The 25,657-nt window shown below is 31.6% G+C and overlaps 1 protein-coding gene across 1 annotated transcript; it reads right to left on the minus strand.

The window, feature by feature from the left end:
• Positions 1–3,102: 3,102 nt before the first annotated feature.
• On the minus strand, positions 3,103–6,287 carry LOC105768863 (cysteine-rich receptor-like protein kinase 42). The gene is made up of 6 exons (XM_012589092.2): positions 5,399–6,287; positions 5,197–5,310; positions 4,765–5,115; positions 4,364–4,601; positions 3,948–4,092; positions 3,103–3,680 (listed from the first exon to the last, which is right to left on the minus strand). The coding sequence occupies exons 1-6, from the start codon at positions 6,153–6,155 to the stop codon at positions 3,315–3,317; spliced, it is 1,971 nt and encodes a 656-aa protein (XP_012444546.2). The 5' UTR covers positions 6,156–6,287; the 3' UTR covers positions 3,103–3,314.
• Between the last annotated feature and the right edge of the window lie 19,370 nt (positions 6,288–25,657).

Here is a 25,657-nt window from a genome sequence, read left to right on the forward strand (position 1 = left end):
GTTGGTAATGTAAAAGAGATGAAGAATCTCTCAATCTTTCCTTTAAAATATCACCATTATAATAATAAAATATAAGAATAGTAATAGAAATAGAAATAGTAATAAAAATAAAAATAAAATATAAAATAAAGTATTATAACTCAAACATAAAAATCTATATATCATCATTATTCACTAGCTCTTCCTAAAATTATCCTCCATGTCATTACACATTTCAACACTAAACCAATTTAATTCTTTTCTACTTTAAATTTCTCACTTTGACCCCAACACTTTATAAAACCTTTCAATTTAGTCTACACCCCAAATTAATATTTCTCAATACATCAGTCTTTTAAATTTTCTCCCGTCTCCTACTACCTTCTCCCCTAATTCTTGCAAATCCTATTTTATTTATTCTGAAAAATTCGACTCGTAATTGCTTAAAATAATATTGTTATGACCAAGAGGTTTTCGATGATGTTATAGATACAATATAATAATAAAAATCAATGTAAAGTGGTTGGAAATATATCTTCAATGATATCTCAATCCAATCTTCACAATTCAAGGGATCCAATTGCTTGATCCGATCCAACCTAATTTTCAAGATAAGTTGCTTTAAATGGATTGATCTTCATATATAAGCTTCCATACATTCACAATATCAGCATCGTTAAAAGCTTAAAGATTTTATTTCAAAAATTATCAATTTCAAACATGGCACATAACAAAATTTGTCATAATGTTAGTTGTTGGCACTTCGATAACCACTTCAAAACACTTGCCTCAACAATTATATTATCGCCTAATTGACAGAATTCAAATAACTTTCAAATTTGCGTCATATATCATCATTTCATATTGACATTATTTTTCTCATAATTGTATTAAAAATATGAGATATCTATATAAGTTTTGAAGCGAGAACAACTTGTGTTATATAGATTTTGGCACGTTGGTATCTTTCATGTTAAAATGTGTTTTAATATTGAATGCGGTTGTCTCATTTCTCAATTAATCTCATATTTTATATAAATAGCTACAGTGATTTAATTTGACCTTTAAATTTAACTACTTAAGCCTATTTGATGAGCTAACAATTTAATCACCCAAAAAATAGAAAATCAAATATTAAAAAATAAAATAAGTACTGAATTTAACTTATAATCATATATTATTTAAAATTAAATATTGGAGATAATTAAATTATTTGGTAAAAGAAGAATAGTGAAATAAAATAAATAATTGAAATTCTCTATTAATTGATAAGTACGTCGTTATCTATTTATCATTTTTCACAATGTTATAAAATAAATTTTATTAAGTAATTTTCAGTGTGGATTATTGAAAATGTTTAAAAACTATGTCACTCAATATCAATTTTCGGTTGATTGATCTTTTTTTTAAATAATTTATCAAACAAACTTTTAGTAATTAGATTTTTTTTGAAGAAAATACTACCATTAATAGGAACCATAAACAATGATACAAAGAAATGATATAGAGTCTCCCGTAAAGCAGAGAATTAGATTTTCAAGTTAGATTAGCAACTAACTTGAAAATTGACAGAGTCTCCCGTAAAGCAGAGAATTTTGTCACCGGAAACTAAGGGTGAGTGTGGATGGGCGATTGAATACGGTGCGGTGCGTTTAGCTTACTTTTGTCTCACGCTACAGTATCGCTGCAGTATCTAATCTCACCGCCACCGCTGTTTTTATACTAACCGCAGGTAAACGCACCGCCTATTCAAACCGCAAGTAAATGTTGAGAGTAACATGTTTTCCAGGTGCAACGTGCATAGCCCTGGATCATTAAATGCAGATATTTTGTCACATCAATCATTTAATTTTCACTACAATCTGCTGTTCATTCGAAAAACCAAATTTGGCTTTATAATTGCTTTGTTCTTAAAAGAAAATTTAAATGCCTAGTTATAATTATAATTAATTTGCATAAAATATAATGAATTGATTTTTTAGTTTGAGGACTACTAGAGTAAAATATTAGATAAAAAAATTAAATGATACAAAAGTTTGGTAACAAACTTGGGAAATTTTATATTTGTGAAGAAATCACTCAAAATAATTCACTAATTCATTATTAATTTTAGTATAATATATGATTTAAATTTAAGTCCCATGCCAAATTGCAATCACATTATATAATACTTAGATTAATTTCTTTTCTAAAACATAATTATACACTCTGAGTAATAAGATCAATTTGTTTATAATAATTTGCATTAAAATAAGTTCCTTATACAAACAAAATACGTAGGACGAAGTTAGAAAACTATTTTAAGGGACCCTAAGTGAATAAATTTTTTTGAGAGAATTAAAGTGTAATTTTACCATTATATTAACTTATAATTTTACAAAAATTAAAGGGGCTATATAAACAATTTTCATTTTTTGAGGGGAAAGACCACTGTCAAGTGTCAACCCCTATCTTCGCCACTGAAGATACGTGCTCTCAATCGCACATATGCATAATAAACAAGCCTTCCTTATATAAAACATTAAAGGCTTGTTAAAATTATAATTAATATACATTTTATCACCTTAAATTTATCCCAATTAAATTTGTCTATAATAAACCAACTTCTTTATATGAACATTAAAAATTTATCAAAACTACAATTAACTTAAATCTCCATCCACTTGGATTTAGTTGGATCAAGTCTTTAATATGGAAAAGGTTAACAGGAATCTTCTGAAAAATTGAATATCTTCAAAAAAGAAAAAAAAGATTTTTTTCTCGTTTTACCTTAACAATTAATGCTAAAAATAGTGGTCCAAAATTTTTAAGAATTAAAATATATGTGGAAATCAATTCGGTTGATTTGCTTTGAAAATGCCTTTGAATAATGAGCCAAATGTGTCCAAAATTTTCACTTTAACTAAAATATAGGACACATTGGTAGTTGGTATACAAGACAATTGAAAATGTAAAAGAAAATTAAACCTTTCCAAGCAACTACCCAACTTTTAGAACCACAAAGCCAAAATATTGAGTTTTGTCAAATTTAATAATTTTAAATATATAATCTCAACCCCATGAAATCAGATATTATATTTACATAATGAATATAAAAATAATGTAATAACAAATTATATGATGTGTGTTAAATTAAATAATAATCTAACTTTTAATACATAATATAGGATCTCCATGAATAATATATAAATTGTTTTTGACATTACGCGTATGTAAAGTGAGGTTTTTTTTTAATACCTTCCAAAATCTTTTCAAAAATGAATCTTTGGGGGGTTCATTTATATGGCATTGATGTTCCTCAGAACTTGTTCTTGAGCCTAAATTTTTGCAAATTATTATTGGGTTTTTGATGGTTCATCTGAACTATGAGTTCTTGATGACTCAGAGAAAGTGCCTGAACCTTGAATTTTCTTCACTGCATTTGATATGAAACTATCTAAGCTATAAGACTTGGTCGATCTCTCTGGTTCTTGGACATTACCATTTATGAATGGAGGTTGGTTTGGTATGGGGATTTCACAATCTGTATCAGTTAACATCTGAACTACTTCCACCATTGATGGTCTTAAAGAAACTGAAGCTTGTGTGCATAATAACCCAATTTGAAGCACATAATCTGGGCCTCCTTTTGCTAATATTTCATCTCTTATGCAAGGGTCTACTGCTTCAGCTAATCTGTTTGATCTGTAAAGTGTCCAAACCTGAGGTTTTAAAAAAATAAAATCCCATTTTAGAATTCTCATTCAATTCTTAAGTAGAAGCCGGTGACCGAGTTCAGCTCAATTGGTTCAGTCAAAACGATTTTGGCCTCGGTAGATTATGATATTTTTATTGGGAACCAATAGATGTTCAATTTTTTAAAATCGAATCAACCGAACTGAACTGTTATGACCCGACGTTGAAGTCGTAATAAGGTCATTCATGTCTTAAAATCTGAAACATTTATGAACAAAGATTTGGGATCTTACTGTTTGTAGAAGCGAAGAAGAGTCCTTTGAAAAGGTGGCATTCCTTTTACCACATACAATCTCAAGAACTAGAACACCGAAACTGTAAACATCGGCTTTCTCTGTGAGTTGTCCTCGAATAAGGTACTCGGGAGCCATATATCCTCTGCATAAAAATTTCATGTGTAAAGTTCTTAGGAAACTCCAATGAAAATCCTTTTATATGTTATCTATGTTATTCAACACCCATGTTAGGCACATTTTCGGATATAAGTATAGGGATATAACCCTCCAACTGAATAACATAGTATGTTACGACTTGCAACTTGTTGGAACCTAAAGTACACTAGTTAGAACATATTTATAACAGTTGGACAAAATTAAGTATACTCGAAGACATTCATATCCAACACTCATATTTAAATCTGTAAACTTACAGTGTTCCAGCAACTCCAGTACTAAGATGACTCTTTTCAGGAGCTAAACATCGTACTAGTCCAAAATCAGCAATCTTTGGATTGAGATTCTCATCTAAAAGGACATTGCTGCTTTTAATGTCCCTGTGGATTATCCTTATTTGAGACTCTACTCCATGAAGATATGCTAAACCCTCAGCTGTTCCAACAATGATATCAAACCTATGCTTCCACTTTAAACGTTTTGCTTTCTCCTCATCTGCATATGAAAGTAAAAAAATCATCAAGTTCAAACTAAGTACATGAATGCTATGTTGCTTTGATTGTCATATCCCAACACCAATGTCTGAGTATATGTCGGATACAGATACTTCAAGTAAAATGAAAAGCATATTCGAATCATTTAAAGAGCAAACAATTACCAAAAATGAATTGATCGAGGCTCTTGTTCGGTAAATACTCATAAACCAAGAGAGACTCAGGGCCTTCAATGCTACAACCGAGAAGTTTCACCAGATTCTTGTGTTGAATCTTGCTGATTAGATTTACTTCATTGAAAAACTCATCAACCCATTGTCTAGTATTGTATATCAATCTCTTTACTGCAACAATCTTCCCATTTGGAAGAATCCCCATGAACACTGAACCAGTTCCTCCTTGGCCTAGTTTCCTGGAAAGACTGAAATAGTCTGTTGCTTTCTCAAGGGTTTCATACTTGAACTTCAATCCTGATTTTTCAAAGTTTATCGAAATCTGGCCGAGGTTTTCAAGTTCTAGGAGAAAAGCAATGGATTATTAATAGATCGAAGGGATAATAAATGCATAATCTTGTGAAGATTATTAAGAGATTTTACCTTTCTTTCTCTTTGATAATCTTGCATAAGTTGCATAAGCCACAAAGACAGAGAGCATTATGAATGCAGATGTTGCTGAAATAATGGCTATTATGACTGCAATTCCTGAAACCCCTGGAAAAATGTAAAAAAAAGAACATTCCATAAGATTCAGACACATCAAAAACCTTAAAAAAAAAAAAAGACAAGACAGAAGACATACCATGATTATGTTCTGTTTCTCCCATTTCATTGAAGAACTTCTTAGTTGAGTACCTCAAATAACACCCAGTATACAACCCTCTCCCTTCAGCCTTCGGCGAGCAGCCTCTGACCTCCATTTCCGCCTTGTGCAAGCACTCTTGACACCCTTCAAAGGGGACACTTTTCCAACACTGCGCCAATGCGAACACCCCATCAACCGCTGCTGTCCCAAATCCACCATTTCTCAAAGCAACTTTAGTCACCTTCCCAACTGCATAACCAACCCTCTTAGTACGTTTTTCATCAACCTTTGCTACATTATCATTACTACAAATAACTTTATCAAAACTCGACGAAACAGACTCCTTGAAAAAGCTGTAATTATCATAACGCAAGAAGCATCCGTCGAGAAAGATTCGAGCCGAGTTAAAAGGAAGGCAACGTGGAATCTTGGTCCTCGAAGCTGCATAACAGAGAAGGCAATCTGTTTGTGAAAGATCTTGATGACACTGTGCTAAAGCATAGATTGGAAGCGTGGAATTAAGGTGATAAGTAGCGAAATGTCGAGCATTAATGGCTTCTGACAGACCTTGCATCTCTTTAACAAAGGTTGGAACAAAGTTAGTTCCATTTAACGGATTGAATTTCCCACAAAAAAGACCAGGGTTTGAGATTCTTGGATCAGAAAAAGAGGTTGAAATCAACAAAGAAAAGATAAAGAAGAAAACCCAATTCCAGTATGATTGTTTTGAGCTTGAAAACTGAAACAAATTCATGTTTACCTCTTCACTTCGGCTTATTTTGGTTTTCTGGGTGTTTTTAACTTGAAGGTTGTTGAAACGAAATGCATCCAGAGGAAGAAGATGAATATGAAAAGAAAATTGGAAAAGTGAGCTCTTGTCGGCTTGGTCCGCTGCTCTGAACTGACTTATATTATTCATTGACAAGTCAAATATAAACAAATGTTTACAGTGTAATTTCTGGGAATTCACCAAAAAGAAACTACTTTTCTAATAAGTTTAGATGAACGGTGCGTTTATATGCTATTAATGTAAAAATAGTGGTAGGTATGAGATTAGATATTGTAATGATACTATAATATAAAACAAAAAATAACTATAGTGCATCCAATCGTCCATCCAAACTCATCCTAAAATTACAAATGAAAAGACGCGAATAAATCCAAATAGCTTGCCGTAATTAGAAGTGAAAAGCCAATAGTAAAAAGGTTAATTATACTTTGAGGTTGTTTAGATTTAATAATAAGTTTTATTCTAACATTTAATCATGTGAAACTAACGGCTAATAACACTGCCACATGGCAGTCTGAAACCATGACACAAGATATGCATTAATAAAAATATTTTCTTTAAGTGTATATAAAATTATAAAATAAATATTTCGAATAAATTAAGAGAAACAAGTGTCCAAATTCAAATGATTCTGGACGACATGTTGTCCGAATTCATTTCAAATTTAATTTTCTTAGTAATTTTATATATTTTAAAAAGCATTAAAATACATAAAAAATATATACAAATTTCAAAGCATATAAAATCAAATACTAACGTTTCAATACCTCACAAAAACTCAAGGAATGTTAGGTTGTCAAGACTTACAAAAATAAAATCTACTTGAAAAATATAAATTAATAGATAGTAGTAAGTAAGGTCGTATCCACAGATTATTTATTTATACATTTTTAGAAAAAAAATTATTAATGTTTGTTACATGTCATAATTTGAGGCTACCATGTGCCATTGCGTTATTGATGATTAGTATCACATCATCACATTACAATAAATGTGCCAAAGTGTACAATAGGTTCTAAGTTTAGGTACTAATTAAATCCAAACAATTCTAGGTACGTCACGAACTTAGATTTTTCCCACGGAATTCGTGCGGCCTTAGGCAGTTTCTTCACTCCAAAAACGCCTAAGTCAACCTAACTCCCAATTGAGGATTCAACATAATTCCTCTAAGACACCCACGAAGAACAACCGGAAGAACGAAAAGAGAAAGAACTCTAAAGATGAACAAAGCCATAGAAAAGTAAGAACACTAGAGAGAAAGTTTTGAGTAAATGCTCTCAAAATTCTATTACTCACTGAATGAATTACAATGAAGGGGAGAGACCTTTATTTATAGTTGAGCCTCCCCAAAATCGACGGTACAGAACATTAATGGATGAGATTAAAAGCTATCTACAAATCAAATCTCTAAGATTATAGAATGGTATCTTCTAAAGATTACATATCATATATAGGATTGCATATCTTTGAAGATCATCTTTCATATTTGCTAAGATTTGTAGACGGGTCTTCACTCTCTTCAAGCAACGAGCAGGTTCGGTTGGGCCAAATGACCTTCTTTGAACATGATGGTTCACACAAGTGTGCCATGGTTGCGGCCTCCCATGGGTAACCTATGACATTCTCCCCCACCTGTTCTAGCAACTCCCTTATCGCGTCCTTCTCATGAAACTGGTCTATCTTTCCTTGGAACTGCCACAATGCCTCAGTAGGTTCCCAACTCGCTTCATTGTCGGGAAGTCTCATCCATCGAACTAAGTACTTGTGCCTCGGCCAATAGTACTTTCGTCTGATCACACGGTCTACCTCGATCCTTTCAACTTTACGATCATAGGAGACCTTTAACCTCATTGGTGCTCTTTCAGACTTGCCTTGATTTGGATCCTTTTGATCCTTATGGAATGGCTTAAGCATGCTCACATGAAACACTGGATGGACTTTAAGCTTTGCTAGCAACTCAAGCTTGTAGGCCACCTTGCTTACCCACATCACAACTCAAAAGGGTCCCTCATACCGTTACACAAATCCCTTATGCAAATAATTATGCATCAAAATCAAGTGTAGTTTAGCAAGGACTGAATCACCCATTTGAAATTGCACATTTCTTGTTACGCTTACTTGCCTTGTGTAGACAAGCTTTAGCCAAGTCATTCTTCTCTTGCGAATCTTTTACAAATCGATAAGCTGTTGGATTCAGTCCTGTATAACGATATAATAGCCACTCTTGTCACGGGGATAGATATTTCGTCTCGCGATCCGTGCTGCCTTAGCCGATCCATTCATTCCAAGCTCGCCTATGTTAGCATAACCACCACAAGTGAGGATTCTTTTAAAATTCTCCAAGGCACCAATTTATGTAGCGGAAGTAATTGTGTCAATGAATGAAATGAGTTACAAGTGAGGGGAGGCTTTTTATTTATAGTTGAGCTCCTCTAAAACCGACGGTCTAGATCAAGTTACACCGACGGATGAGATTAACCTATCCCTTAAATCATGAGATTTACAAGATATACAATATCAAATCTAATCTAATCTTTACAAGATAGGATTCCTATCAATCTTCTGAGATTAGTTCCCATATTTACCAAGGTAGCTTATGTTGACATATCTTCATCGTTGGGCCACTCAGGCTTCAATTTGGCAGGCTTCTCCAATAGTTTATTGCATCGGGCATGTTCTTATGGGCCAAATGATCTCCATCTAAACAATAAACCTCCTTTGGATGCATTTGGTGCGATGGTTATGAGCTTTGAACTGTGACCCGTGACATTCTCCCCCACCCATTCTCGTACCGCCTTCGTTGCACCTTTGGAATGGCACTAACTTGATTCGACTTGATCTCTTCTTGACGCCTTAGCTTTTTTCTTCCTTCAAAACTTTTGTCTCAGCTTACATCGGTTATTAACTCAAACATTCTCACTCGTTTGTACATCTTGATGGCAAGAAGTTATGTTTCTCTTTTGTCCACATTCTAACTTGCTTCGAACAGAATCCTCTTGATTCACACTACTTGACTTCGAATTGCCCACAGTCCCTCGGCCTCCTTGCTTAAAAACTTCGAAAAGAACCCTACGTTCTTGCCAAGCCAACAAGTTAGAATGTACAACACTATCACAATATTCAGGATGTACCTTCCTCATTGCATTTACTTGGGTCAATTGTCCAACTTGCATCTCCACTTTCTTGAAGTTTGATACATAATCCACCTCTCCCATGGGTGGAAGCCTCTTCGATAACTCAATCAATTTCGTTGCTTTACTCAAATTGAGCCTCGTTGGCCCCAACTTCACTGTTTTTATTGCAACTTTTTCCTTTAAGTTCGATAACAAACTCACCTCTTCCTTGGGTGGAAGCCCCTCCGATGACTCAACAAGCTTCGATGTTACCTTTCCTTTAACCACAGATTGCTTTAGACAGTTCTACAACTCATGCAGACCACGAAACAAGAAGCACTTTACTCACTTCTTTTTGCTCCTCTTTGCCCTATTGGTTTCGACTTTTCCCTTACTCAAACAAAGCTTCTTAGGTTCCTTGTGTGCTCCATCGTCCCCTTCGATGAGAGACTTCTTCGAACACTTTCGCAACCTATGCGGACCATGACACAATAAGCACTCCAATGGCTTCTTCTCACTTTCAGCCTCATTGGCTTCGATACCCCTTGCACTCAAACCAAGTCTCAATGCCTTACCTTTTGGCTTCTCCTTATTAGAAAGCGTAAATTTCTTAGGACATTTCTTTAGCATATGTGAACCACCACAAAGAAATCATTTCAACTTGTCCCTCTTTCTGTTGGGTTTCTTCTTCCCAACTCGTGGTTTCCTATTACCATCATTGTCGCCGTTGCCATTGCCATCATTACCTTCCTTGTGATCCTTTTCACATACGCCTTTTTCCTCGGACTTGGAAGATTCAAGCTTATATTTTCCAAGACTAAGCTTGACCACGGACTCCGCTACTGTTATGGTTTCTGACAGCTTTTAAACACATATTTGTTCCACTTTCTGTCTGACCCATGGCTTCAATCTATTCTTGAAAGCAAGTAATGCCTCTTTCTCGGTCATATCTGAAATTTGGAGCATGAGTTCCTTGAACTCTCGAACATACTCCCTCACTGTACCCTGTTGCATTAGCCATCGCAACTTTTCTTGAGCTTCTTCCTCAGTAAATTCTGGGTAAAACTGTCCCTTCAAGTTACATTGAAACTCTGCCACATCCCAATATCATTTTACCTTTTATCTATGGATCTTCCTCACCACTATAAAAGTGCAATATCAGTAAAAAACATTGAAGCAGTATTTACCTTAACCGCATCGTCCATGATGCCTTTGGCACGAAAGTCGTTTTCCATCATTCACAAAAATCTGTCCACATAGCATGCAGACCTTGTCCCCGCAAACTCTTTCGGCTTCGGGACATCCTCGCATTTGAGTGCTGCACTTGACACTCCATTTCCCACGATTGCTCGACACAAGGCCAACTCTCCTTTGAGCTCCTCTATTCTTATGTTCAAAGCATTTGTCGTGGCCATTGTTTCCTCTTTCAAAGCCATCACCATGGTCCCTCAAGTTATCTATGCGTTCACCAAGTGCAATGTGTGACTCCTTCGAGTCCTCCATGGGCTCATCAAGTTTATCCACTCGTTCTTTTACTACCGACAACTTTTCTTTTATAAAGATTAGATTTTTGGCCCACTTTTGATCGAACTCTTCTTTTGACATCCCAACGGTGCCTTCGCAACCAATAGCTCGAATACTACCTGCCACGGGTTAGATCTTTCATCTCACGATCCGTGTGGCCTTAGGTAATCCGTTCGTTTTGAACTCGCCTAAGTCAGCCTAACCACCACAAGTGAGGATTCCTTTAGAATTCCTCGAAGGTGCCAATTTATATAACAGAAGCAATTGTGCAAAAAGAAGCAACAAAAGAATAATAGAAAGCCACAGAAAAGAATGCACGAGAGGTGTTTGAGTAAATGCTATCAATATACTCTTATTCACAAAGAATATAGAAACAAAAAAGAATGGAGTGAGTTACAAGTGAAGGGGAGGCTCTCTATTTATAGTTGAGCTCCCCCAAAATTGATAGTCTAGATCAAGTTACATCGACAGACGAGATTAGCCTATCCCTTAAATCATGGGATTTACAAGATATACAATATCAAATCTAATCTAATATTTACAAGATATGATTCCTATCAATCTTCTAATATTAGTGCCCATATTTACCAAGGTAGCTTATATTGTCATATCTTCATTGTTGGGCCACTCAGGCTTCAATCTGACAGGCTTTTCTAACAGCTTATTGAATCGGGTCATTTCTTGTGGGCCAAATGATCCCCATCTAAACAATAGACCTACATTGGATGCATTTGGTGTGATGGTCACGAGCTTTGAATTGCGACCCGTAACACTAAATTGAAGTGGGCAAGTTTAGGAGGCAAACTATACATTAACATTAATAAAAATTAAAAAGTTTAAGTTAAGAAGGTTTTTTAGGCATGCTACCAATTTTACTGAGGGTTTAAAGTAGTACCTATAAATCATCTATTAAATTGGACTGATGGTGAGACTTGAATCTAATGCTTGTTAAACTGATAAGTTTTGACCTACTCGTTTTATAGAAGTCATTTTATTTTGAAAGTGAAGTTTCATACAAGTCAAAATTTTATCTAATTAAATAAATAAAAATATGTATTTAATGAGTTAATATTTTTAACTATTAATTTTAAAATTATAATAGGAAATTTTTTTATCTAGTTAGGTAGATTTTATGTATTTTATGGTATATGTAATTCTTTTATATATTCTCTTACATATAAGAATTTACAATTTCATTCTAGAAAGATTTATTTCACAATTTGGTTCCTGAAGTATATCTTTTTGGTACCTAAACTACACTCACTTCTCAATTGGTACCTAAAGTATGCCATCGTTATATTTTTAGCCCATTTCTTGATAGACATTAATTTTTTTTGTAGCCAATCATAAAGTGCCATGTGAGGTCTTTATGTAAAAAAAAACAAATATTTTTATTAAATGTATATACACATTAAAAATATAAAATGGAAATAAATATATAAAATTCAAAAATATATAAAATCTAGAAAAGAACATATAAATTATAAAAAATAAATTAAAAAGGATAATTGCAAAGAATTAGTTGAAATTAATAATATTATTACAAAATGTAAAAAATTAATTTTTTAAAATTTTCAAAAATTATTAAAACTATAAAATATAAAAAATATTTAAAATTTTGAATTTTATTAAAATTATAAATAATATTAAATATAATATTAAACATAATATTAAAACAATATTAAACAATATAAATGTAATATAAAAGTTTTATATTATTTATAATTTTGATAATTTTAAATATTGTTTTAATTTTTTACCTTTTATAATAAAAGTATTAAATTCAACTAATTACTTTTCAATTATCACATTTTTTGTAATTTTATTTTATAATTTATAAATTTATTTTAGATTACATATATATTTCTACATTTTATATATTTATTTTTATATATTATATTTTTAAATATTTATATACATTTAATAAAAGAAAATATTTGGTTTTATATAAAAATGTCATGTGGTGCTTTGTGATTGGCTATAAGATTTTGTTTAAATTTTGTCAAAATTTGACTAAAATATATAACGGGGTATACTTTAAGTGTCAAATTGGAAAGCGAGTGTACTTTAAGGGTGAAAAAAAATTAAGTACGAAAATGAAAAATGGATATACTTCAAATGTCAATTCATGATCAATTAAGTCCTCTAAAAGTCCAAATAAGGATGATGAATAAAGGAGGTCGGTACGTATAGACCTGTTCATTGGTTGGACTACTCGCTCGGGCTTGAAGGCCTACCTAAAATTTGAGAGGGTTTGGAAAAAAATATTAGGCTCGAAAAATAGGCTTGGGCAAAAAATTAGACCCGTTTAAAATATGAGTCGAGCTTGGGCTTGAACATTCAAGACCGAACCCAACCCATTTTTAAGTTTATAATACTTTATATTATATTATTTTTATATATTATGTAATTTATAACACGTTAAAAAAATAAACCTATACTAAATATATAATACTACTCTAATGTAAGCATTAAAATAATGTTAAGATAATTATATAAAAAATTTCAATAAATAAAAAATTTATAAATTTATTAAATATTAAAATAATATAATATAAAATTTTTTTAAAAAAACTTAAAAATAATATGGGCTGACCTAAAATGGGCTTGAGTTAGTCTTTTACATATATGAAGGAGTTTGGGCAAAATTTTATTCCCATATTCTGAGTCAGGCCGATCTTATACAATTATAAAGTATGTTATAATATCATAATTAGGCCTGACTTGAACCCGACCCATAAGTACCTCTAGGTACATACCCGTAGACCATTAGAGTGGGTATGCCATGGAATTTTGGTACTTATTTTATATGGTTATAAAAACAAAATTTATTACAATCCGCATCAATTTCTTTATTTTTTTTTTGGTAAAAAAATAGATTATTTAACCAACAGTTTGAAATAGGAATCGAAAACATAAACATGCCGTCCATCCTTAACCAGTAAAGGACCTCTCAATTTCCTTAAGGGTTAAATTACTTTTTGGACCTAAATTTGATAACTATTCACATCGAGATCTTAACTTTTTTGTTTTAGTTAATTCCTAAATTTTCTAATTGTTACCATTTTGGGCTTGAACTTATTTATATTCAAGTTAGTCTTTGATATTTTTTTAAAAAACTTTAAAATTCAGGTCCTATTATAAAAATAATTGACAATCCAGAGACTAACTTGAGCAGAAAAAAAAAGGTTCAAGCCCCAATATGAAAACAATTATCTAGTTTAAGTCAAGATAATTACCAAGGTCAGAACTAATTTAGACTAAAAATAATTCAAACTACAGTATAAAATTATTATCCAGTTCAAGTTTCAAATAATGATTTTTGAAAAGCCTTTCTCAACAACTAAGCTAAATTCTGTTTCAACGTATTACCAAATTGAATCCTTTATAAATTTTTTTGTAATTTTGATCATTCTTAAAATGTATTACCAAATTGAATCGTTTATAAATTTTTGTAATTCTTAAAAAGAACATATTATTGTAATTTTGTTATATTCTTTTTAATTAAAGTAAAAAGAAGGGTAGACTTTAGACATTAAGTCAGGTATAATAAATACACTTCGCTATCATGTTATAAATCTCAAAAGCAAAAGAAGTGAGTCGGCAAACAAATTCAATGTGTATATGTATATGTGTTGGGTACCTATTGAAATTCAAGTCTGAATGGGGTGAGCATTTATGAGTCGGTGACTCTACTTCATTCTCCTCCTATAACATCATAATTTCTCGTTGGAAACGTGTTGACTAAATTAAGGTAGGGTAAATTCGTTTTAATTATTTAATTTTAAAAAATTATAAAATCGACAATGAGTAATTTAAATTTTTTATTTTAATCTAGTTAGTGAACTCTAAATAATAATTCAATGATCGGTATATGTTAATGAGTATAATAATATATCTTAGATTCAAGTCAATCAAAATTGAAAAAAATTGTTTGGATTTTAATTCCAAATTCACGACGTTCAAAGTTATTTTATGAAAAAATGTGAATTATAGAAGAGAAGAAGAATGAGAGTTCTCAATTAGTACAAGTGGTGTGAACAGAGAAGACTATAATGATTTAAATGAAAACAATCAAATAATTTAATGATATTTTATAATTTCTGAAATTAAATAATTAATACATAAATTTACTATATTATAAGTACTGCACTTATGGATGTTAAAGGATTAGTACTTGCACAATTTTGCAGAAAATGGTTTGCAGACAAATGGATATTAACAAATAGATCGAGTGATCGATGAGGTTCGGTATTTTTTTTTACCTTAGATTATATTTTAGTTAATTATATTTGAAATGTTATGTTTTAGTCACTTACGTTATCGCTTTGTTACAAAGTGGTCACTATACCATTAAGCTTTATACCTCCCTAACGACAGTCCTACGTGGCAGTCCGAATGGGTTTTAAATGCCAACTTGGATGTCCTGTGTGGCAGTCCAAATTAATTTTCTTAATTAAAAACCTATTTTCATCCCAGTAATTAGACACCTAAGTTGGCATTTAAAACCCATTTGGACTGCCACATAGGACTACCCTTAGAGAGGTAATGGAGTTTAACGATAGATTGACTACTTCGTAACAAAACGATAACATAAGTGATTAAAACGTAGCATTTCAAACATAAGTAACTAAAATATAATCCAAGACAAAAAAGAAGTGACTATTTTTATAGTTTACCCATTATTCTATTGAGACTTTTCTTTTTTCCTTTTAAGTATAAAATCGTGAGTTTTGTTTTTGTTTTTCAAACAAATAATACTTAACACGGTCTGCTTTGAAAGTATTGAAGTAGATGGTATCACTTTAAGGTGGATTTGGGTACTCTTGAAAGTAAATTATGGAGGTATTAGAGCTTGTGATCTGAAATATTTTTCGATGTTTAAATTAGTGAAATTTTTTTAAGTTAAAAACATTGAAAATAAGATTAAGGAAAAGATTTTCCTAACGGGAATAGTATATTGTTGGTAATGCAAAAATTTGACTATTACATTATGGTCGTTGAAATCTAACCAGTATAATATGACAATTAGAATCTGATCGTTGCAATATGATCATTGAATTTTTTTGGACCACTTTCTCCCTTTGAGAATCCTATAAATAGGAGGTCATTTCTCCTCATTTTTTACAAGCAATAAAATGAGAGCTTCTCTCATTCTTCTCGATTCTCTCGTCTTTCTTTTCTAAAAATTTGGCACCTTACTAAAATTACATTAGAGGAAATTTTGTATAGAAGATTGGATTTTAAGTGGAACCGTTTGTGACCCTTCCAACCTTTCTTAGGAATTGAACCTAGTGTGAATTTTCTGGCCAAGTTTTTCCGATCAACTTTAAAGCTTTATTTTTATCTTATTTTTCGATTCCTTAGAGAAGAGCAATACCAATTGTGTTCCACCTTCCTTATTCGAGTGTACAAATATTAAAGTTGTTGGGGATCGACCTGATTAAGCAACGAACAAGTAAAGAATTGTGGAAGAAATTGAGAAATTGAACACACAAATTTAATATGAAAAAATCACTCCAAAGAGGATAAAAAAACCACGGGTAAAGATAATTTTACTATAATGACAAAAGAGCGAAGAGTGAAAAAGATGGAGATAAAAACTAAACCCCGAAACTTGAAAACAAAGAACCCTCAAAATATAAACACAAAATTCTCCAAAAGTGTTATGAGTTCTAATCTTTTAATGAGTGTGTTTTCTAATGTTGTAAAAGAGCCTATTTATAGGCTAAATTCATAGGTCAAATAATAAAATAATCTAGACTAATCAAAGTTCGAATGAAACAAATAAACAGAGTTTAACTGGGAGATTATTTCTCAAATTTGATTGAAATATGAGGCATAGTAAACAAATCTCCACCTTGACTCGTATTTTCACAACGCCATCTTTGCCAAAGTCCGACACAGGCCTATCTTGAACTATGCAGGGAATTAATTGAGTCGAATCTGTGCTTAGAAGCTAGAAGACTTCTAGCCTTCGACTTGTGCACTACCAAATCAAAACTAACCTGGGTTTGATTTTCACGAACACAATACCCTAACTTTTCAAAACCTGCATCCAAAAGAGAACATCTATTCAACGAAATGGTCATACATTTTTCCCTCCTATGACCAAGTTGCTTCTGCTCTAAACGAGTTGACTTCGACTCCGTAACAGACGAGGGACATTTGGTTTCACTGGTCACTATAGAACCTTCCAGAATATAAAGACTATCGGTGCTTTTACCTTTTAACAAAATGAGAGCCTCACAAGACACCTTAATATCGCTCGACTCGATGTTGATTCTACAACCTTTCAAGTCTAAAATACTCAAGGAGATGAGATTCTTTCGTAAATCAAGTACATACTTTACATTTGAGTGTGTTCTAATCGTTCTATCATACATCCTAATTTTAATAGTACCAATACTGATTACCTTACTAGATGAATCATTTCTCATGCGCACAACTCCACCTTCAACCAAATTGTATGTGGAGAACTATTATTTGTTGGGACACATGTTAAAAGAACATCCCGAGTCTAGGATCCACCCGGACGTAAGCTCAGAGCTATCACTCGTTGACACTAACAAGAAATCATCACTGCTTTCGTTGGCCAAATAAGCACTAGCTACATCTTCCTCGTTACTCTCAACGACCCTTTTATTTCATTGTTTATAGTAATCTGCTTTAACATGACCTAACTTCTTACAATAGCGACACATTTTGTCTCACTTCTTTGATGCTACCAAAATAAAAGCTTGCCTATCTTTCTTACTATCTGAACCAAACTCATTCTTGAGTTTATCTTTACTCAACAAATGACCCTTCACATTCTCAAATGAGAGTTTGTCTTTGCCATAAATCATGGTCTCTTTGAAAGACTTGTATGAAGAGGGTAAAGAGCACAATAATAGCGTAGCCTGATCTTCATCATCAATCTTAACCTCAACATTCTTTAAATCATTCAAAAGAGTAATAAATTGGCTAATGTGATCTCTAAAAAGCTCACATTCGTTCTTGAGAAACGTAAATAGACGTTGTTTCAACACTAAACGGTTAGCTAGAAACTTAGTTGCATAAAGAGTTTCTAACCTTTTTCACAAGTTGGATGAGGTTTTCTCCATTAATACCTCCTGCAATACCCTACTCAAAAGGCACAACCTGATTGCAGACAGGCCTTTTCATCAAACTCTTCCCATTCTATATGATCTAGATTCTCAAGCTTTTTCCCGATAATGACCTTTTCTAGACCGGTCTGAACTAGAATTGTCATCCTTCGAACTTGCCACAGATTGAAATTTGTGACACCATCAAACTTCTCAATGTCAAACCTTATTGTTGCCATCTTTAAATGGGCTAATCTATGAAAATTGAACTAGTTTTGATACAATTGTTGGGGATCGACCTGATTAAGCAACAATCAAGTAAAAAATAGTGGAATAAATTGATAAATTGAACATACAAATTTAACGAGAAAAACCCCTCCAAAGAGGATAAAAAACCACAGACAAATATAATTTTACTATAATGACAAAAGAACGAAGAGTACAAAAGATAGAGATAAAAACTAAACCCAAAACCTGAAAACAAAGAATCCTCAAAGTGTAAACACAAAATTCTCCAAAAGTGTTATGAGTTCTAATATTTTAATGGGTGTGTTTTCTAAGGTTCATTACAGGAAATTAAGGTTTTAGCAGCGTTTTTAGTGGCATTTGGACGGAAAACGCCGCAAATATTATACATTAGTGGCACTAACGGAAAAACGCCGCAATAGGTAAAGCAGTAGCGGTGTTTATAAGAAAAATGCCGCAAAAGGTCAAGCGGTAGCGGCGCTTACGAGAAAAACGCTGCAAAAAGTCAAGTATTAGCGGCGTTTATCAAAACGCTGCAAAGTATCATTTTATTTTAAACGAAATGACGTTATTTTACTATGCTAAAAATCTCTTATTTTCCCCCTAAACCATAACCCTAAAATCTCTTATTTTATCCCTAAACCATAACCCCAAAATCCCTTATTTTTTCCCCTAAAAATTGGAATCCTCAAATCCCTTAATTTTTCCCCAAATCAAAATCTTGAAATCCCTTTGATTTTCCCTAACTGTCTACTAGATCGCCATCAATTGTCCCCTCTGCTGTATCACCGTTGACACTCCTCTGTCGCATCGCCATGTCAGTTTTTTCATTTGTTTATGATTATTGTTATTAAGCTAAAAGATTTAATGGATGCTTAGCCCTAAAATTGCATGTTCTGTGATGACAATAATTTACTTTTAAATCGAGTAAATGTTTTCTGTTAAGGGAACAAGAAAAAGTAGATGTCATTTGTTATATAGAGTATCTGAGCAAAAAACATTGATTTATCTTCTTTAATTTGGTAAGCTATAAATATGGCTTTTATAGGATACAATTCTATGGCTTTGTAGGTGATTACTACTTGCTTTTTTATACATCAATAATAGAATCGATTACAATTTTGAAATTGTTTCTTGCCATTGTCTTATTTCTTCATAAATGATTTGGAAGTGGATTAAAAAAATAAAAAAGATTTGTTTGATCCACTGTTAATGGACTTTTGTTTTTCTATGGGATTTGCATAGTGATATACTTCTTAGGGTATATTTTAAAAAATAAAATTAAAGAACAAACTAATTAAAAAAACATGTGACATTCTTATGATTTAAAATGTTTATGTATATAAAATATTTGGCCCTAAAGTTCACTTGGGTATTTGTAATTTTTTCATTCATTTTGGTACTTACATTTAACTTAGAAAATATAAAATTTGGAGATTTGGAAATTAAAAATTTATATAAATTTAGTATAGTTAGTCAAGAGTTGATTTTGATGCCATTGATCGATCACCGCTTTTATCAAATCAATGATTCAATATGGACCATATTTGCAAATTCTTTAAGTAAAATACTAGTAATGTAAGTTTGGAGACAAAGATTAGAAAGTAAGTTAAATGCAAGTTTTAAAATTGAAAGAGGAAAAGCTTATTTATATCATGTATCATCCTGTTTTGTTTGTATTTGCATATAATCAACATTCTTTCATATGTTATATAAACTAAAATCATATTCCAGTGTATCATTGGTCGGAAAATCACATCAAACAGCCAACGGGATCTCGATTAGGTTGCTGGAAGGATCGCAGTTGCCCCTTGAGAAATTAAGTAAATGTTTTCCTATGGCTAAAAATTAGTTTTTGTTTGAAAGAGGAAGGTTTCAGGAGGTAGTGTTAAATCAATGATCTGTTTGGTCTATTGTCATGTTTTCATTCTCTTCTCTCTATTTTATTTTATTTTATTTTATTTCTCTGAACTTCCATTGTGCTGCTTGTTTCTTGACTTATGACTTAAAATAGGTGTATTTGAAATTGACTAATTTTAAGCTTGCTTTGACTTTATAGGATTTTTTTTTTAAAAAAATCGAATTCAGGGATGGGTTGGGTTGATTTTTTCATTGAAAATTTTAAGGTTGGATTGGGGGAAGTTTAGGTAAAATTTTACTCTCCCTTGTTAATATGTTTACTAAAATATTTATTTTAAATTTATAATCATATTTTTAAACAATAATTTTAATTTGATAAGCTTTTATAACATATTTTTAATTTTATAAATATTTTGCCAGTAGTCCTGTACTGAATTTGATCAATAATTGTTGATTTTTCTTTCAAATTGTAACGCCCTAAAATTTTAATTATGGGTATTGTGAATGTCTGATACAAAATATTTGTTTGCTTTAGTGGTTATGTGTTCTGGTTGTGTTTGGGAGGTCCCAAGTTCAAGTCAGGACTTGGGAAAATTTTGGTCTTTTTTTGGTCAGTAGGCTTTTAAGTAAAAGTTGGCAAATAATTAACAGAATGGGTTTGCTGGTATGGTGGATAAGTGGAGTGTTGGTGTAAAGGAGGTCTTATGTTTAAATCTTGGCGTGGGCATCATTTTTGCTCATGCGTCTAGGAGAATTTGAGATGGACTAAAAATCTGAGTAGTGGATTTAGTGGGGAGTTTGATGGAGACAAATTAGCGATTGGGGTGGTTATCAAATATTCTGTTCATATTTTTTTTTCTTTTTTTTTTACCTTCCCCAAAATCCCTCCACCCTCTTACCGTTTTTCTCTTCATTGCTGCCAAATTTCTGCTCTCTTTCACCCTTCATCTTCTTCATTTTTCATTTTCCACTCTGCTTCGTGTCGCTCCACGTTTGTCTGCGATCGTTCGGTAAGTTTTAGATAAGTGATTTGTCTCCGTTTGTTAACTTTCTTCTGAAGTGTTTTGTTTATGTCAATTAGAGGAGGATTCAAGGGCTCGCAATCACCAATTAAAGTCTTAGTTTGTGTGGGAATTATTGTTCATCGATTGAAGGTAAGGTTTAGTCGCTTATGGGTTAAAACCTCGATACAAGTTCGATTTTGGATCACATTATGTGAGATTAAATTAGTGTTATTTGTTCAATTATGGCTTTGGAGTGATCGAAGACTGTTTTAGCATCAAACAAAACCAGGTGTGTACCCAAAGAAAATGGGATTCGACGAAAAGCCGAAATTGGTTGCTGTTTGGACAGTAGCAGTAGGCTAACTTTGAAAAATCACAATAAATTGTGGAAATCAAATTAGAGGATGAAAAAAATATGGAATTAAAGCTTATTGAGTCTAGTTTAATTGAATTATAAATCGTGAGATATAATAAGTTTTTGTGAGACAATGTCAGAATGAATTCAGGTTCCCTTTTTCTAAATTTAAAAAATCATCAAAAATTGGAGAAAAATAGTTAGGGGTTAAAATTTACATGTTTAAATTATTAATGAGTCTATTTTCAATAGAAACAAATGGTATCATCATCCAAATTTTGTACTAAGAGATAATTAATTTTTAGCAAAGAAAGGTCGAAGCTGTCAGACAGCAAAACATGGGTAATATTGAAGATTTTACTGTACTTATTGGCTGAACCAAAAAGTCTTAAAATTTTATGGTAGAAAGGTATTTGAGTCTAGTTTGAAAGACATCAAGCGGACCTTAATTTGGAATTCTGTAGCTCAAGATGTAAATAATTTAGTAACAGTGACTCAAGTAGACAGCTTTGAAGAAACATATAAGTAAATAGTGAAAACATATATGAATATTTAGCTAGCACGAGTTACATTAAAAATGGACCATGCGGCCAAGGCCAATTTGGGCCAAGTGGGCCACACGGGCGTGTAGGCCCACACGGGCAAACCATATTGGCGTGTGAGCCCATTTTCACTGAATTGATTGCTAAGGTTGCACGGGTCACCCAAGTCGACTGTGAACCTACTATAGGGTCAGTAAGCATCACTTAGACCCCTAATTGTACGAACTGACTGTTTGATTTATACATATGTTGAGCATGATGATAGTGTGCTTGTATACTGAACTGGTTATATATATTGATGTCCTGAGATAGCATGTCATGACTTGTATATTGCATTGCATGGGGTTGGGTTAATTATATTTGGAGGAAGTGTACTGAAAGGCTCTTAAGCCTAACATACTAGCAGCTCAGCTGCAAATTATTGTTTTGTGCCACATTCATTACTACCTGGAGTGTAGGGATGGGTGGGTTGATTTGATCCCCATATGGGGTGTAGGGTTGGACGGAGATAGTGTGTAGAGGTTAGTTGGGTAGAACTTTGTTAGTGAATATTGCATGATTGCTACTGATACTATGATGGGCTAAGGCCCAAACTGTTATTGATACTGAAAAAGGGCTTATGCCCAGGATTGCTTTAACTGTGCACTGTGATTTGCTATTGTTTGTTTTCTATGGGATTACACACTGAGTTTTCGTAAACTCACCCCTTTTATTTAAATATGCACAGGTAATCCCCAGATCTATACGGATCGGTGCTGCGGAGGACTAACGGTGACCACGGTTTTGTACTTTCATGGTTTTTAACCCATATTTATGATAATTGGTTTTATTTCTATTCTATTTTTACTGGCTAAGCTTTTGGGTTGTAATTGAACTTTGGGACTTTGGTTTTGGGTTTTAATTATCTTTACCTTATGGATTACAACTGCTAGTAGTAGGAAACTTCGGTTTTCAAAAGAAACAAATGTTTTTCCTAAACGCAAGATTGTTTAATCTGTTTTAAAAGCTTTCGCAAACGAATAACGTTTTGAAACTATCAATTAAATGAGCAACACAATTTTAGAACTAATAAGATATTAAGATAAGGAATTCAATGGAAACGGTTTTAATGCGACGACACCGTTTTCAAACACCCTATCATGTGACATCGCTAGATCTGTCCATAACGTTTAGGGCGAGTTTGGGGTGTTACACAAATATTGGATCATTTTACTTACTTTAGATTTTCAGCCTTCAGTTTTTGTAGAAATGTTGGACAAATGCTTCCAGAATGTTTGTGAGCTTAACATAATGTTCAATTACAGAAAGGTTGTCATTTCAAATATTCGTCAGTTAGAAGTCCTTTATTTTCTGATTTTGTCTCTATTAGCTCAATTTTTATTATTTCATTTAACAAAATCCTGTCCCTTTTCTTTCTCAGTTTTTTTACAGACCTTGTTCTTCTATTTTAGCTGCTCTTGACATTGAGAAGATAGCTTTCTGGTGTGTTTTCTTAGCTTCAATCCACATTGTCTCAAGTAAGACAGTTCTGCTTCCTTTCTTTCTTTGTTTTTAATTTTCTTATCTAAATTCTATGTTTTCATTGATGTTTCAGTTAAGTACATTGTGTTATTATACTGGTTGTAGTGACAACTTTGGTGTAACTGGTTTTCAGCTTACTTATTTAGTTTCTTATGTGATTAAAATAGCGACAGCCTTCATTGTCCTATACTTGCAAACTGTTTGCCTGAATGTTTTGGGTACTAAAACATAATACGATATACATTATAATAAATTTGGACAGACATAATTATGAGACTCAAAATTAATAAAAGAATACGATAAGTTGAGCCTTAAGTATTTATTGAGCTTTTTTATAAGTTCATGTGATAGTGATTTAAAACACGCAAGTTTTAAGTTAGTAAAGAAGTTATGGTTAACTGGGGAGCATTGCATCACGACAAAGTGTCAAAATTGTATTTAAAATGTTGTAGAGTGAATTGTGATTAGTTATTGATATGTACATATTTTTAAAGTCATTCTTTAATGAAATTATATAAGTTAATTTTTGTTTTCACAATATGTATTTCAATTAGATTGAAGTTTATTGTAATCCTTTTTAGCTTAGTTTGACTAAAATTTTGACATTTTGGGGATGGAAGAGGTGGATATTTGGATGTTGTTTTTTGAAAAAATAAATCAATTTTTGTTAAAAAGATTTGGGAAATTGAAATAGAAGAAATCGATTTGGAAAAGTGTTCTGCAGCCCAACTTCATATTATTTTTTATTAAAAAGAATATTATTTTTATAAGGCCCAAGCAAGTTTTGCAGCCCAACCTCATATTATTTTTTATTTCAAGTTTTGGCATGTATTGTATTGTATTGTATTGTATACTAATAATAAAATTTGGATTTATTCTTAAATACATCTAATATAAACACTTTAAGTTTATAAATATTCTTTTTTATAGATGCTTTAGCTTTAATACATAAAAGATATATCAGATAAGATTCATTAAAATATAAATTTTAAATTATAAAATGCATTTTCTACTTTATTGTTTAAATAAAATTGTAAAAGAAATAAACTCAACACTCAGATCAAACATTTATATAATTCACTATCTAAAATGTATATAGAAAATAAACTCAACTTTATTAATTTTTAATTAATTTAATAATTAAATTACTGGAATATCATTCTTTTAAATTATGATTAATATTAGTAAACAAAAAAATAACAAATCTTTAATATCTTTAATAAAAAACAGAATAATCAATTTTATTGATATCTTTATATTTAATCCAATTTTATTATTTATTTTAGTTTTAATCCTAATTTTTTTTATTTTAAGATTTAAGATAACTTAGAGTTCTAACTTTTGAATTTTAATTGTGCTATTAATATATTATTTTAAATTCTAAATTCTAAATTTATTTATTTTATATTTAGTTTTAAAGTTTAAATTTTCATAAAAATTAATTTAAATAATATTTTTATTTTTCCTTTAAAGTATATAGTTTAAAGTTCAAATTTCAAAATAAAACATAATATAATATTTATCATAGAAATAAATATTATTTAATTAAAATATTTTTAAAGGAAAACAATATTTATCTTAATGTTAAAATTATTTTAATATTTTTCATAAATATTATCATAAAAATAAAATGATCGATTTTAATGTGTAGTATAAAGTTAAAAATTCATGGAAATTTAATTTAAATATTAACTCAAAATAGATGAAAAATTAACAAGTATTAACTTTATTAACATATTAATGATTAAAGATGATAATCATAACTTACATAAACATTTAAAGAATAAAAAGAAAACTTTCGATCATAACTTACATAAATATATATCATATCATAATTTACATAACTTAACTTACATAATACATAAATATTATATATCATATCATAACTTACATAAAACTTTGGATCAAAATATATAAAAATCACAGAAATTTGGGCAACAATATTGTTTTTCCTACTCTTAATTATACCCATTAGATACTTGATACTTGATATGCATTATCTATTTTAGTACAACGACAAGATTTCAATCAATTTAGTACACTTAAGTAACCGTAATTTATTGTCAACTTTAGGCTTCAAGAACAACAAAATGGATAAGAGTTGGATGAATTTGTCAAGGGTAAGCAACGACTATCAAAACGGAGCACAAACTTTTCTAAATTTTGCATTTCAAAATGCAAGCCAAGAGAATATGATTCTTTGCCTGTGCAAG

This window comes from Gossypium raimondii, chromosome 7 (genome assembly GCF_025698545.1).
Source record: "Gossypium raimondii isolate GPD5lz chromosome 7, ASM2569854v1, whole genome shotgun sequence".
NCBI classification, from domain to species: domain Eukaryota; kingdom Viridiplantae; phylum Streptophyta; class Magnoliopsida; order Malvales; family Malvaceae; genus Gossypium; species Gossypium raimondii.

Coding starts and splice junctions, on each gene's coding strand:
- LOC105768863 (XM_012589092.2), bottom strand. CDS start 6,155: ATGAATTTGTTTCAGTTTTCAAGCTCAAAACAATCATACTGGAATTGG. Junction 5,116..5,196: donor ATTATCAAAGAGAAAGAAAG/GTAAAATCTCTT, acceptor CTTTTCTCCTAG/AACTTGAAAACCTCGGCCAG. Junction 3,681..3,947: donor CTTCTTCGCTTCTACAAACA/GTAAGATCCCAA, acceptor TTAAAACCTCAG/GTTTGGACACTTTACAGATC.